Source organism: Aythya marila (genome assembly GCF_965140915.1).
Source record: "Aythya marila genome assembly, chromosome: 23".
Classification (NCBI taxonomy): domain Eukaryota; kingdom Metazoa; phylum Chordata; class Aves; order Anseriformes; family Anatidae; genus Aythya; species Aythya marila.
The window spans coordinates 4,471,953-4,487,753 of record NC_139064.1 but is presented as its reverse complement, the minus strand read 5'-3'; the positions used below and the strand labels follow the sequence as shown (position 1 = coordinate 4,487,753).

Below are 15,801 nucleotides of genomic sequence, written 5' to 3'. Positions count from 1 at the left end.
AGCACTCTGTCTCGTCCAATTTCAGGCGAATGCAGCGTGCTGGCAAGCTGCAGGCCACGTGCTGCACAGCAGTGGGAGAGACCCTGCGCATCACTGCCTGCTCCAGCCCCAGAAAAGGTTTGCAAAGAAGATTGCTTTCCTTTACTTGGTTGCTTTTCAAAGGGTGTTTGCAGATTGCTGATAGGAGGCAGGTGAGATTTCTGCTTGTACCTGGGTGCTGAGCAGAAAGAAGGTGGGTCCTCCTTGAGCAGCGTGAGGCCAGGTGACTGCTGATGATGGTCCTGTAATGAGATTTTTCATCCTCTCTCTCTTCCTGTTCTCAGAAGAGCTCGGATTAAAGGTGAACTCTGAAGCACGATGGGACGGATCTGCCTGCCTCTGGCTGGAGCAGACACAGGAGAGCTGGGGATTATTACTTGGCCAGTGTGTAGGTTTGTTTGAAGTGGTGCTTTGATGTGGCAATGGGAGTTGATGGAAGGTAAATGGTGTCTAGACAGGTTTTTCCTCGCTCTGTTGTTGTTTCTGAAGCAGCAGAAGCAGTGCCAAACAGGCTGAACAGCTCTGGGATGCAAGAAGCAGAGCTATTTCTAGAAAGACAGAACAATGGCTCTTTAGGAAGATCCAAACCAGTTCTCATGGAGCCCCTGTCAAACCTGCTGCTCCTCCATGCCCGGCACACCGCCTGGGTCAGTTAATTGCAGCAAGATGCTGGTGGGAGCGAGCGAGGGGAAGCCCAAGAGGTAGCCAGCACATCTCCAGGTGAGTTGGCATGGCAGAGAGGTACAGGAGAGGTCGATTAACCAGTGCCCTGGCCAGCAAGGTTGGGAACTCAGAGGTGAGCTGGTTTTGGCAGCATTTGGAGGGGCATCAGGCTGACTGTAGTAGCAGCGTGCTAGGGCTCCCTCAGTGCGCTTGGTGGGACGCTGCCAGGATTTAGTGCCCAGCAGAGCTGGCCTGGCTGCCCAGTAACAACTGCAGCCAGTGGTTCAGCTACACTGGGAGGGGAAGAAGAGGCAGGCCATGATCTAGAGAGACTTGTCGTTGGCTGGCAGGCTGTGCTTTCAGTGCTGTCTTGGCTCCAGTGTGCCATCTCCCCCAGGCTGTTAGGGAGGGGAAGTGGAGACTGCATTCAAATGCCTATTGTCTGTCCTTCAGCTGGGAGCAGAGCCAGAAGAGAGAGAGGCTCTGGCAGCATCTGATACAGGGGGCAGATGTTAGGGGAAACATACTCATCCATAAAACGCTGGCGCTGGGATTTTCAAGGGAGCCACAAAGGTTAAGTGCCCGTGTTTTGGAACGTGTACATGAAGGTCGCAGAGAAATCCTGGGCTCCTGGGATCCTTGCTAGGCTCGGAGAAGCTTTTTGAAGGGTTTTTTTGAAGGGATGAGTCCTCATGCAGCATCTGTGGGCTGTCCCAGGTGAATGCTATTCTTGGGCCCATTTGTTTAAGCATAGCCAGGGAGAAGGGCAAAGGTGCGCAGAGCCAGATTTAATCTCCTGTGGGGGCCTTCAGAGGTGTGTAGCTCTTTGAGTTCAGCCTGGCTTCCTTTTCTTGTAGCCAGCTGCCAACTTCTGCAAGCACGAGCTGGAAGTAGAGTATTTCCTGACCCTGCCTGTCCTCTCGCTTCACCCCTGCCAAAGCAGGGCTCGGCCACAGGTTTCAAGCAGAGCTGGAAACTTGGCGCCGAGGCGAGGAGCAGAAAAGAGCCCAGCTTGCTCTCCTCTGCCTGGGTTGGCTTCTGTACTGCTGTGGGGAGTACAAATATGTTCCCAATCTGTTCGCTTCGCTGACATGACTCCAAGACACACAGGCAACAGATACACTGACCAAGAAGGGGCCATTGTTAGAGGGACCTCCTTGACTGTGGCTCTGCTGTAAGCAGCTGACCGCTGCAGCTCCACAGTGCTGGGATGCAGCCACCCTGTGTCTCACCCACACCACTGAGAGCATTTAGGCCCCCAGGGACCCCTGCACATTAGCAGGGATTCAGTCCTGCTGTACTCGATTTGCCCACCTACCTCTGATTGAAATGCCCGTCTCTGGCAGGCTGGTATTAAATCGAGCCCCAGATGAAAGAAGTTGCAGTCGTTGCTTCCCTGTGAACCGTCCCTTTGTGTTAACTGATGCTTTGCTAATTGCACACAGGCAGACATCCAGAGCAGGCAGAGAGCTTGCTCTGCGCTGGAAGCTGGGGAGCCAAGGAACTGATGGACAGGTTAGCATTTTGGCTGAGGAGGAATAAGGGCCCCAAGAGAACCAGAGAAGAGGAAGGGAGTTACCTCATCGGCTTCCAGCAGCCAAGGCAGGGTTGTCCTCCAAGAGGTATTTCCTTAAGCTTCATCCAGTCCGAATTTAGTTGCAACTTTTATGAACAATAAAGGCTTCCACTGTTTCCCTTGGAGGACCTGGAAGGAATCCAGATAGATTTTGGTGCTGAGAAGCAGATCCTGTTATTAATGTCAGCCTAATAATTTCTTCCCATCTCCTTCCCACCTTTCTTGCCATTCATACTCGTAAAAAGCCTACAGACAGTTATCAAGTCCAGTCCACCCTCTACTTTAGCTCCTTCTGAAATGACAGACAGAACTGTAACCCCGCGTCTGGCTTTGGGGTCTGTGAGAGCATTTGGTGTGCCTGTACCAGACTGGTGTGCCTCAGGGGAAGCCTGGCAGCTCCACGTGTAAACCCCAAAGTCAGCAGCACAGTGACATGGGGCTCGGCTGACCTGGGGAACAGCTCGTGGCCAGGAAGGCGCTTCCCTGCAGAGCAGCAACCCTTCCGCTGCTGGGCCCACGGCGCTGGGAAAAGGGCTGTGACCAGGGCCCAACTGGGAGCGGGCGGCTGAGAAAATTCTCTGCTAAAAATAGCTGCGAGAGATGTTTAAGGAGAAAAACAAGCTAGGGTCTGGGAGAAGTTCTCAGATATGTGGCTCGCTCAACTCCCCTAGGACAAGGAAACTTTGAACCTCGCTGGCCGAGGCTCGTTTCTGCTCTGTTAACCAAGCTTGCTGTGGTCAGGAATCCAGGTTGGGACAGGGCAGAAGGGGTTTCGTCCTCCCTCTCTCCCTCTTTGCTCTGACGTTGCCTTATTTCCCCTTGCTTCTCCTGCTAATTTATGCCAGCGTCTTCCTAGCAGTGCTCCCTCTGCATCCAGTGTCTCATCTGTGTCTGTCAGTGACTTCATTTGGGCTACCTTTAATTCCTGATGTGCTTCCTAAAGAAATCTGTTGAACCCTGCAGCACAACTCCCTCTGCAGGTCTGAAGCCTGTGCTCGGGCTGATGGTAATGAGGTAAGTCCTTTCGGATCTGTTACCGTGATTCAGGGCAGCCCCTGGAAGGATATTCCCCCAGCTCACGTCTTCAGGCCTGCGCGTGGCCTGCTGAAAGCGGTTTTCCCCTGCAAATCTGCATCCTTTGTTCTGACAGATTTGTTACAAAGCTTCGAAGCGGCCGTCTCCTGCATGGAATGACAGCAGTGGTTTCACAGGCTCAGGGTATCGAGCTCCTAGGTAGCTGTGAGTGCTCCCTTGGTGCCCGCAGTCACTTGCTGGCAGCATCCATTTGTACATGTTCTGTGCATCACGTTAGCTACACAATTGTTTTATACCCCGGGCTAGAATTATACACATGAAAACGAGAGGCAAAATGATACTGTAAAATCTGAAAGAAAAAAAAAATGCTCTTAAAAGGAGAGCTGTTTTCAGCCTTGTCATAAATGCTTTCTGTGTGTGCTTGCTCACGCCCTCTCCCGTTCCCTTCCCTAGCCTGCTATCAGCTCCTGGCTCTGACGACTGCTACTTCTCCCCAGCTCCCATTTTCCACAGGAAGATGACATGGTTGGTCTCTGATAAGCAGAACTTCAAATTTGTGCTTTGTTGGTCAAGCTATAGGCTGGAGGAGACCTAGGGATCAAGAGATTAGAGTCACAGACAGAGGAATAGAGGATTATAGGCTAAAACCCTGTGAGTCTCTGTATTGATGGTTGGGACACAGCCAGACACTAAAGAGCATTGCAAAGCCTGGTGCTGATAGCATATCCGCTTATTTCCTGTCTTTGCATTTCAGGCAGCTTTTGATACGTGTGTCCTCATCAAAAGGCAGGGTCAGGCAGGTATTGAGCACCCTAGCTCCCGGGGAAGTCAAATACCTGCTGAGACCAAGTCTGTGCATCGGCTGGCACTCAGCCTGGAAAACGTCACTTTGGCTTATGAGATTCTCAGCAATCCTTGAGTCAAATTCCCACACAAGGGGAAAAAAAAAAAAAAAAAACAAACAAACAAACAAAAAAAAACTTGTCCCACTTGCCCCTTTCCTGTTAGAGATCATTCTCTCTCCCTGAGCCTGTCCACAGGTCCCTGCCATGCATCACTGGCCTGACTGTACCCTGGAGACTTCCTTTAACATCTGTCTGCTGCCACGAGAGCCTGTCGGGAGGAAGGGAGAGGACAGGAGGAAGACCATTGCCTCTGGCTCTTATCACAGTTATCAGCTGGTTCCCTCCCACTTGGCACTAATTTGGTATCAGCATCTGCCACTTTGAGGAGGAAAGGGACTTGCTGAAGTGAAAAATAATGTAGGATGTGCCAATATGGCAATTCTTGGGGCTGGCTTGGAAAAGAATGGAAGGCAAGTGGGAATAGGCAGGAAGGGCTGGTTTCAGATTTGCCCTGTGCAAATAGTCCCGCTTGTCTTTAGTGCTCACCACTTTTGTCCTCTACTTTTGCTGTTGTAAGGTCACAGAAGTGACCGTCCACTGCGGGCTGATGCTGTGCATTCCTTACTCTTCTGTAACTTCCCAATCCTCAGTTTCTTCCTCCAGTGAACTGGGGCTGTACATCCTTACAGAACTGGAGGGGACACTGAATTTGAGGAGACCAAAGCTTAACTGATGAACGTAAAGCGTAAAGCCCTGTAAGAGATGACAGTGATCACGGGGAAACACTGCACAAGAGTCTCAGCAGACATCCAGGGGCCCAGCCAGTTGTATTCCTTGGGTTTTCATGTCCTAAAGCAGAGGTGGGGATGAGCTGACCTTTTGAGGTCTGCTCCTGTCCTGTTTTCAGTGAATGCGCTAATTTTCATGGTCAAGTATTGGCTGTGAGCCTGCCCAGCGTGAAGATGTAATTAAGCTGTTCATTTGTTAATGAAAATGGCACAAACAATGCTCAGTACAATGTGACCGTTTTAATACATTCCTAGCCAAGTCATCTGTAATTATTTCCTTGTTGCCTTATTTCTCTTCTGGCTTTTGCCAAAAACTTGGTGCCTACGTAATTAGCAGCTCCTCTGCCTAATGGCCTTCCCTCAGAGCCACACGGCAAGGCCACCTGCCCCTGTTTTTTCCTTCTGGAGGCAGTGTAACATTGCAAGCCCAAAGCATCTGTGCAAGGGGCTTGACCTCAGAGGTCAGTAGCAAGGCAAAATAAATGATCTGGGCAAGACTTAATCCCTTGGTTAGTGGTATCTGATGCAACGCAGGAGCTGTGTGCCGTGCTCCCTGATGCTTACCCAAGGAAAAGGAGACTTTCGGTTCAGCCTCACATTTCTTTCCTGGGAAGGGAGGAGCAACTCAGGGCTGCAAGGGCAAGTAATGACAGCGTCTTCTCTGCACAGCTTTCCTTTACGTTTCCTTCCTGTTCCCTCTTGATTACTCCTTGTTCCAGATTTTGAGAGGGAAAGTCAGACTTCTTCCATCTTTTCTTTCGGTTGGACTCTGTGATCTGAGTAAGTCCCTTCCAGTTCAGGATATTCTATGATTCTGTTAAACTCTCTGACACTTTCTACTTCTGTCTCTATGGTAGTAGATTTTAGGTATCCAACCACGTATTGCTTCATTCCTATCTTGCACATATGCGCTGTCCTCTCCCAGAAAGTCCTTTCCCAGAAACTGGGGTATGAGTTGGGCAAAACAGGAGAGCTAGGACTAGATTAAGGTGTTGGGCGAGGCACGTCCAGCCACATCTATGAAGTATTAAATGCCTATCTTCCTCGTGATGTCAACAGCTTTTAAATACCTTTGCGGAGCTGGCTCTTGGTCTCTTGAATGATGTCTGTTCTGATGGGTGAAGAGCTATTTCATCAAGATGGGGTAAGTAGGTTAGGCCCATTGGCCTAGGAGCTTCCTCACTGGGTCACCTCACTCTCTCCTAAAGCATCCCTCTGCTCTTAGGAAGAACAGGGCATGACAACCTGCCAGAGGACTCAGTCCGAGCTCAACATGTCCAGTAAGAGCTCAGGCTTGTGCTAAGACATTGAGTAAGCACAAACTCTCCCTGTTCAGACAGCTCTGGAGCACGGCTCGTGATGCCTCCTGATAGCACAGGCCTCAGGATTTGCAAAGCAGGTGGTGTGCAGATCTCATCACGAGAACAGGCTGCCTCGTGTTTGTGAGAGCGCAGATATGCTGGGCCTTAATCCCCCTAAACATGCCGTGATGCCATGAGCAAAACCACAACCAAAGATTGTGAAATTCCTACCTCCAGAAGGCCTTGTCAGATGGGTACGTGAAGCAATGTGTCTGCAGCTGCAACCCGACACAACAAAACCAGATCTTGGGAAAGCATCAGAAAGCACCGTGCAGTCTTCACCAGGCAACACCTATGTTTCCTTCCCTGCATGGAAGAGAGGAGGAATGTTTGTCTGGTGAAAGAAGCTGCTTTGCAGAGAGGCTTTTGTCTTAAAAGGGCTCTGTATCTGCTTGCTAGCAACTTGTTTCACGACTAAGTGGGGGTGTGTAGGCTGTATGTATACCAATGGCTTTGCTGTCTGATTAGGAGGTAGAGCAGCAAATCATCCTGTCCAAGAGGGAGAAGAAAAAAGAAAAAGAAAGAAAAGAAGAAGAAGGAAAAAAAAGGACTGTGTGCATGGTTTGGATGCTAATGGGCCTTGTCTGCAGCAAATACAGTCAGGTCTTTAAGGTGCTGGTTTAAATTAAGAGCTTTAAACAGGTTAAGATTTTATTCCACGACTCCATTTACAGACAGACATTCCCTTGCCTTCTCTAGTGGTGAGCAGGAAGAGCAAATTACGAGCAAATCCTGAAATGCTCACATCTTCAGATGAATGCAAATATTCAATCATCTTCCACGCAGCTTTGTACTGCGGGGTCCTGGTCCTGCTGAGACTGCCAGAGACTCCCTTATTACAGGCATTTAAGAAGAAACGAGTGCCATCACCTAGCTACGTAGGAGAGGAGGAAAGCACAAGGCAGTACCACGCGGAGCACCAAACACTGCTCTGTACCACTGCATTTGCCTTCCGTAGGTTAATCATGCTCCCCGTTCCCTGCCCAGGCAGGCACATCTCCTCTGTTTGTAGGTGTCTATCAGAGATTTGGCAACCCTTTAAGTGAGCACTACAAGCCATGCATCTAAAATAAGCCGTGCTGCTTTATGATAGCTGGTAAAAATAAAGCCTTACTAGCGCAGGCAGTTATAACAGCGCACAGGATTTACAACCGAGTGGGTTTTTTCCAGGGTGGGCTGGCCGCAGTCTGGTGATGGCCTTTTTATAACCGTTATCAGCCCCCACACAGCCCAGGTCCATCTGTTACTTAATTTGGACGGAGACACTCCTAGGCTTTTGTTTGCTAATCTCTCGTTGCACATCTACATTGTTCGCTCGCGGGGCAGCCCACCCGTGAGTCAGGCTTGGCTTGCTGGTCTCAGGCTTGGCGCCACGGAAAACTGGGATAAAAGAAAGGCATGCAGCTCCGTCTGGTCACTGAGCAGCACAGTCCACTGCCTTGTTTGTGTCAGCTTGGTGGGGCTTTTAACGGGGGTCTTGGATGCGAGAGCAAGCGTACCAACAGCTCCTTCCTGCTGGACTGGAGGCACGGTGGGAAGTTAAGGCTGAGTGCTATAAAACAAATACCTCTGACTGCATTTGTAGGTGTTGGCTGGGTTTTTAAACAGGCCTAAATGAGCTGTCATGGAGAAAGTTATGGCGAAATACCTAAAAGTGTATATGAGGATCAATAGCCAGCCTAATCTGCACTGGAACTCAGGGAGAATGAGGTATGCCATTCATTCCCTGACTGCACGCTCATGTGCCCGCTATAAATCCAGTCTTTATATATATCTCTAGTACATTTAAGTCCCTTAAGCTATTACAAAACCCCAGCCAAGGGACAGTCAGACCGAAAAATAAATAAATACAAAAATAACAAAACAACTCAAAACTTAGCAGGGCCAGAGCACGGTAGGCATTTTTTGGTATCTTATTCCCACACCAGACCATATTGCCTATCCTGTGCCACCTTGTCTACACTGGCACAAATTGCATTGCAGAGTAGGAGTGGGGTATGCTGGTGACAGAGAGGAGGAAAAAGAGCCTGAGAGAAAAGGGATGGATATTTCACAGTGCAGAAGGCAAGATGTTTCTGCACTACAGGTTTTATGTTGATTTTCTGAAAACGAGCTGCATGCAGAAAGCTGGCCTCTCTTCCTTGTCTTATCCAGTCCGGCAGACAGTACCGTGCAGCTTCCTTTGCTGTCCCTCCGGAGGTTTCTCACAAGTTTAACAGTTATCTTCCTTCCTCCTGCACGCCCACCACGCTTGTAAAGCAGGGGCAGCGCCGGGGTCGGCTGGGCTGCCCCTACCAGCGAGGCTCCTCTCATGCCTGCTGCTCTCCTCACTTCTCCTCTGCCAGCCCTGGCTGTTTCCTTCACGCCAGCTCCCAGTGCCGAGGATGGGTGCTGCCGGGGGCACCTCCAACCTGGCAGTCAGAAAAAGAAACGACACGCGGAGCACTCGGCTATCACACTCCCAACACCTCGCCGTGGATCACGCTCCGCAGCGCTCCTACTGCACCAGGAACCACCCGGGAGGCGAAGGTGCCTGCCGAGGCGTGTGGTTTACAGCAGCTTTCCTGCGTGGCTTCGATGCGTTTCGAATTGCAAATGGAGCGACAGCTTATTGATGACGGCCGCCCCAAGAAAGGCATATTTTTGTTCCTTTAGTGGGTAGGTGCTTAAATACAGCTGCGTGGTTTTGTACTGCTTGTGCCTGACAGTGCATTAACTAAAATTACCGTGTCAGATAACTGCAGGATTGGCAAGGAAGGGTTGGACTATGCTGCAGCACAGACTGATGGCAGCAACTTGCATCAATTTTGTCCTGGTCATCCTTTTTACATTGCTTACAACACTTAAAGAAAAAATAGTTTACTTCCTCTTCAAACTTCTGCTTGAATTTTTAAACAGATTTAAGAGATTTGGATGGAAGGAGACAAAAGGTCAGGCTTCACATTCAACCCTGTACAGAGATAGGAGACTTAGCACAGTCTAGATGTCTATAAAGCTGCGAGTTTATTTCTTCTGTAGGTTCAGCGCAACATTTTAAAGTGATTCAGATACCATGAGTCACAGTAACAAGTATGGGCTGGATCTCTTCAGCTAAAAGAAGTGCCATAAGAATATGCTATAGACTTCAGTGCCGTGTCCTGGATTCTATTTCAGAGAACTGATGGCATTTGAGATTCAACCATATGTCTGGCTGAGCCTGTAGTACATACAGATCTGGTAGGTATTCAGAGATTTAGTACATACAGATCTGGTAGGTGCGTCTGTTGTGGCATGCATGCTGCTCTGGAAAGGAATGCGGGTCTGTGCGCAGCCCTTCCACACATCCTGGGTGCCGAGGCCTTTGAAGAGAAAGTTAAATAACACAAAACCTTCGCCGATTATTTGCGCTGGGCTGAAAAAGGCCTAAAGGAGAAGCTTTGGAAGAAACTTTCTGGAGGTGATGGTTGTTGCTAATAACGATGATTTGGCACGCAAAACCAAGCAATGCACAAGTGCGGTGACCAAAGGGAACACTTGCCAGCAGCAGGGCAATGTGACATAGCACAGATGCCCACCCTGCGCCACCAGGGGAGTGCTAACAGCTGGGAAGCACCGGCCTTGTGCAGATTCCTCCAGCCCTGGAGAGACTTTGAAAGAGGGATAGCACAAAGCAATGCTAAGAAGAGCTGCAAAGGTGCTTTGCAACTTCTCTACAATCTATGTGGTCACTTGGGAGGTTTGGTTTGCTCCCTGCACAGTTGTAGCCTTGTTGTTATTCAGAGCATGCTACTTGCAGCCTTCTTGTGCCACACACAGAAGAATAAATCTGGCTTAGCAGTGATTTAAGCAGCCACATTGATCTCTGCCCACAGTCAATACTTGTAATAATGTGAGAACCTCTTGCACGGTCTCCAAGGACTCAGCTTCTGTCTAAAATTTGTTGTCATCCTGCTTTGTGCCTGAGGGATTGACCTAAATCTCTTGTGTTTAATGGGTGGGAAATATCATGCTGTGAATAATTTCTGAGAAATGCTATGGGGCCAGAGCATGATGGAGCCCTCCTGTCTTGGAACAAATACTTGCCGAGTCATAACTCCTTGAGGATAACACATCATCATGGTAATGTGTCTCTACCTTCAACCTGTGCTGTAGCTGTAGGAGAACAGAACAAAACAGTTCGGTTGGAAGAGACCTTCAAAGATCAGTTCTTCAGTCAGACTGTTACCATGCTATCTACTTGATGGGACACTTCTTTTGGGAGGGGGGAAAGGATCTCTTGTAAACGAGAACATACAACAGGAAAACAAATTGGAGCATCCAGTTGCCTTTAAGGAACAAGGAGCCTTTGCCAAGTCCCTCTCCCTCCCCATCCTTCCTTGCCAAAAGGAAGATTTATAAGATAGTACAGACCAGATAGATGGCGTGCAAGCTGTCTTCTACAGGTCTTCAGGTGCATCACAGCTCTCCATAGCCACCTGCTACACCAGGTCCCAGGAGAAAGCTATCATTTGAAGAACTGCTCCTGATGAAGCAGGGAGCTGTCCCTGAAGATGGCACCACTTACAGCTTGCCCCATTTTGAAAACCAGGGCCACCTGCCCCAAGCAGGCAGCAAAGCAGGAGCTCCACAATTAAGGCTGAGTGCTCAGGCCTGGGTCCTCAAGGCAAGACCTGTTGGTTCCCAAAGCAGAAATCTCACTGCAGAAGGAATCAAAAGACTTGTTTGTATGAAGGGCCCTACAGCCGAAAACGTGTCCAAAGATTTCTAAAGGGTCTTTCCAAGCCTGGAAGCAGTAGGCCTGATAGAAGTGGGCTCTGCTTCACTTAGCAAACTTCAGCAAATTACTTGTGGTTGCTTAGACCACTTCTGATAGAAACGAACCCAAAGTGGAGCATCTGCTCCGAGCTGTGACGAGTCAGCTCTGAAAGTGGCGTTCTCCTGACTCACCTAAGTAAAGCAGCAGCAGACTGCAAGCAAAATGCTCACTGCACTGCCCTGTTACTCATTTCAGCTCTGATGCAGAAGACTTTTCCCAGGCAGGCACATTATAGTCATGAGCACTGTCATCTTGTTCGATATTGGATTTCTCCCAAATGCGGCGTGAATGTCTCCAAATGCAGAAGGGGGAAGGGTGGAGAGGTCCTGCTAAGAGCAGTGCTGCTGGGCCAGCTATTACTTTGCATCACCCGGTGGTTTTTATATGAATAACCGTTATTTTGGACACAAAGGCAGCTTCTAAACCTTGCCAAACTCTAGCTCTCCCCAGTGGTATTTGGGGTATAAGAGCTGAGAACCAAGGCACTGAGGAAAGCATCAGCAGCTAACAAGCAGTGGATGATAGGAATTGACAGGGAACATTTCAGAAATGCTGAAAGGATTTCAGGTGTTCAAGGCCCTGGAGCTTTCAGTCGGAGCAACTCTGCAGCTCTTGGGCATTTCTCGGAGTGCTGCCTTGCTCTGTTTTGTCTGATCCATTCCACCGGAGGAGTTTTGCCCCCACGTTGTCAGATATTCTCTTTGTCGAAAAGCTTTCCACCCTGGAGGCCAGCACGCAGGAATTCCAGCTGTCTGTCATGATGCTGAAGATCTTTTCTTTTCCTCTGCATCTTCTTTCAGCTGCCTTTTCTGCTTTCGATTCAGGTTTGTTATGACTTTTTTACTCTGAGAGACAGCCCTAACCTTTAGATACATCTGTTTTCATGTCATTGAGGCACTGGCTTCTGTCGTCTTTACTTTGCTGGTTGATCGAATGCCCAGTGAAGTCGGTGTGTATCCTATTCTAGATTTCAGCAATCTTCTGATTGGGTTTGTAATAGCAAAGCTGCATGTGGGGTCATGGCATACTGCTAGAGGTGATTATCCAGCCCTGATTATAGTGTGTATAACCGTCTGTAAGACAGGGCTTTGGAGCAGCCACTGTTTTGCAGAGTCTGAGAGGTGATGAGCTTTGCAAGAATCAGGACACCCAGTTCCAAAATACCCTCTGGGATGAAGGCATGGCTTGCCTCTGCTCTCTGGTTCGCTTTCTTCCTCCTGTGCCATGCCAGAAACTGCCTGCTTGTGTCCCTCTGCCTCAGGAGGTCTGTTGGTGACTGTGGGTATCCTGCGGTACAGGAACGTTGTTGGTACCTGCTCTGGTGAAATGCACAGCAGAAGGGACACAAAAGGCAGATTTTTCAAAAGAAAATAATATGCAAAAGGGGGAAAATGACTTTATAAATTGGAAACGTTGGAGTTCAGAGCAAGGACAGTAAAGGGAAATAGCTTGTGGTATAAGGATGCAACGTTGCGTGACTGAGCGTTTTTTCCCAATCTGAGTCTGGCTGGGACTCTACCCAAAGCACCGAACTCCTGTTTTCTCCTGAATTGCTGTCCTTGCATGATTTACTACCTTGAATTTACATTACCACACTGAGTCTTAAAATACTTGAACATACAGTCAGCATGTGCTAGAGACTTGGCACATTTCATCTTCAAGGAACTGACCAAAACCCATTAAGACTGCCCTACTTCTGTCTCTTCCTCGTTATCGAATTAATTTGCAGAAGGACACGTTCACTCTTGCATTACCAGAATGAGAATAACTACCATCGAAATAAGCATAAGGCATGAAGAGATGTCTTATTCTGTAACATTGATTTTGTGCCATTTTGGTAATCTTCCTCTTTTAAGTGCTGCTTCTAACAATCGTAATTTCCTGTATTTACTCCAGGACTGCTAAATAAACGTAGGCCTTCAGGACTGGCATTGGTAGCCAGGAATAGCTTTTATGTAGAGAAGTGAGTCCTCCTAGCTGTCTTGAGAAGTTGGCTCAGCAGGCAGCGTGTTTCTAGCTGGGTGACTTATGAGCTGTGCTATTCCTTATTACCTTCTGTTTGTTTTTGCAGGCTGCAGACTCTTGGCCGTGGAGCTGACATCCAGCAACACCAAGCCCGTGGTGCAGGAATTCCAGAGTGAGTGCCGTGGGGGCCCGCTGGCTGCCTGACACCACTGCTGCACTGCCCTCTGCCTGGAGCTTTGTATCAGTCCAAACAATTGAGAAAACCTTTGCTTGGTGCTCATGGTTATCCGGGTTTCTTGGGCAAGGCAGAACTGCTGAGAGCTTGAGATTCAGCAAAGGGCTTAAGAATATGTCTGCCTCGCTCTCTGTTTTCAAAACGCTTGATTGGAAGGGTTTGTTGAAGCCCCCTGAAAGCCATTGGTATTGCAAAGTATCTGCCTAAGTGCTTTTTTGAACTGGATCCCAAATGGAGGGAAGGCAGCCGCTTTGCAATTAATACACTGAAAAGGGCTTCGGGAAATGTCTATTTTACCTTGGCCCTAATACAGCCTGCAACGTGATCCTGGGTGAGCCAGCACCAACCCTGCTGTGCTGCCTTCTTGTGTAGAGATGGACATGATGATGATGCCTCCCTCAGAAGGGGCTGGATGTGCAGGATTTATCCACAGGCATCATGGTCCCCAGGTCACTTGGGAGGACGGCGTGTTGTCGGTACATCACCAGACACCACCCAAGGAGATTCTGCAGTCCTGACTCACGCTGTATGCTCTGATTAACAGCAAGACAGCGCCATGGACTCACCCTGTCATAAGGTCTTGTTTGCCATACATCAGAGCCCGAAGAGAACAGTGTGTTCATTTCTCTCCATAGCTGATATCTGTACGGCTATTATTTTTGCTGGCCAAAATCCATCTTCCCCAATAGCTCCTGGAACCCAGCGGTGTTTCTGTTTGTGAGGCACATGAAAGAGAAGGCTTTTGCTTTGTGGGCAGCATCTCCTAATAAAACAGAGTGTGAGGCTGCTTAAAGCAGAGCAAAAATACAGCTGCTTCCTATTAATCTGTATTATTTCCTTTATTTCTCTTTCTAGGTGTTGAGCTGTCCTGCATCATTAAATCCACCGTAACGGCAGATCCCAGAATCGAGTGGAAGAAAATCCGAAATGGCGAAACCTCTTACGTATTTTTTGACAATAAAATGCAGGGTATGACGACGCATTGTTCTCTTAGGCTTCCAAAACCAGCCTCAGTACAAAACCAGCCTGAGTACAACTGAGAACAAACAACTCAGGAAAAGGCTGCCTTGCTGCTTTCTTCTACTGAACTAGAGTTCAGCAGTAGAAGTACAAGGTGGAGAGAAAGAGCAGGATGTTATTTGCCCTCTGGCAGGTCATTATTGACAGTTTTCAGTACCGAGCCAGAGAGCTGGAGTGAGATCCTAGGTAGGAAATGATTAAGAAAGCAAATGCTGCAGCTTCCTTTCTCCAGCACCTGGTGGTCCCAGTCCTTGTGTGGTCACTGGGTGCCTGGGCTCTCAGGACTAGACACCAACCTCGTCTGTCTGTCCTCTGAAATCTGAGAGCCCCACCTGGGCTTTCCAAGGAGTCTGTGCTGAGCTGCCAGTGCTTACTGCTGAGGTCGCAGGGTGCTTTTTCCTGGGAGCGTGCAGTTAGGAACAGGCAGTGAAACTCAAACACAGGACTGCTGGTAAGGCTTGACTCCACCAGGAATTATTCCAAGATCACAGCCACTTTAAATGGGACCAAGAGCCATAGCTGAGTGAATCTCACAAGGGAGACAAGGCCTGAGGCTGACTCAAAATCCAATTTTGCCACAGTTTTGGAGATTTGGGGTGGTGCCTGCTAGTTCATCCTCTGACATAGTTAGCAGCAGTTCTCCTTTGTGGTCACTGCAGAGAGGAAGGCTCTTAACTTTAGAGCATCAAGTTCCTTTCAAGTGGTTCTCTGGACTCCAGAAAGAGTCCAAGACCAACCACTTCACTCAGACGCCTGAAGTTAGTTTGTGTGACTATCTTGAATTTTATCTCTCTTTCCTCTGTATCAGGAGACTTTGCAACTCGTGCAGAAATTCTGAGCCGGACATCGCTGGTGATTAAAAACACCACCCGGATGGACACTGCCACATACCGCTGTGAAGTGGCAGCACCTTCTGATACCAAAACCATAGATGAAATAAATATCCAGCTCACAGTCCAAGGTATTGCTGCACGTCCAGATACTTTTACAAGTGCTGCTAGCTAACAGAAGCCGTGAGTCTTTCCAGAGTTGAAAAAGTGTCATTCAACAGACTTTGGAAATTGTTGCTTAAAACTGGAAATAGCTGAAAGTTTGATGTCTCTGTAGCCCAGCCATCTTAGAAACTATGTCAGAAATTATTTAGTTTTACTCAGCAGTAATGTTCACATGGTTTGTGTCTCCTCCAGTGAAACCTGTGACTCCCAGATGCGTAGTGCCTAAAGCTGTACCCGTTGGTAAGACAGCCTCCCTCCACTGCCACGAGAACGAGGGTTACCCAAAGTCTACTTACAGCTGGTATCGCAACAGCGAACCTTTGTCACCAGACACAAAGACAAATGCCAAATTCCAGAATTCGTCCTACAGCTTGAACCCCACCACAGGCACTCTGGTAATGCCCTGATGGATATGACTGAGACTTGTGTTGCTGGACAGGTTCTTTCTAGGGTTGCTTCTGAAAGAAAAATGTCATTGTGTGGC

General features: G+C 48.6%; 1 protein-coding gene across 1 annotated transcript in view; it reads left to right on the top strand.

Moving 5' to 3' along the window:
- Positions 1–15,801, top strand: part of JAM3 (junctional adhesion molecule 3) — a 32,644-nt gene that overhangs the window by 11,555 nt on the left and 5,288 nt on the right. The window contains exons 2-5 of the mRNA XM_082778186.1: positions 13,174–13,239; positions 14,158–14,271; positions 15,131–15,283; positions 15,510–15,712. Coding sequence (XP_082634312.1) covers positions 13,174–13,239; positions 14,158–14,271; positions 15,131–15,283; positions 15,510–15,712 — 536 coding nt within the window. The remainder of the gene's footprint in view (positions 1–13,173; positions 13,240–14,157; positions 14,272–15,130; positions 15,284–15,509; positions 15,713–15,801) is intronic.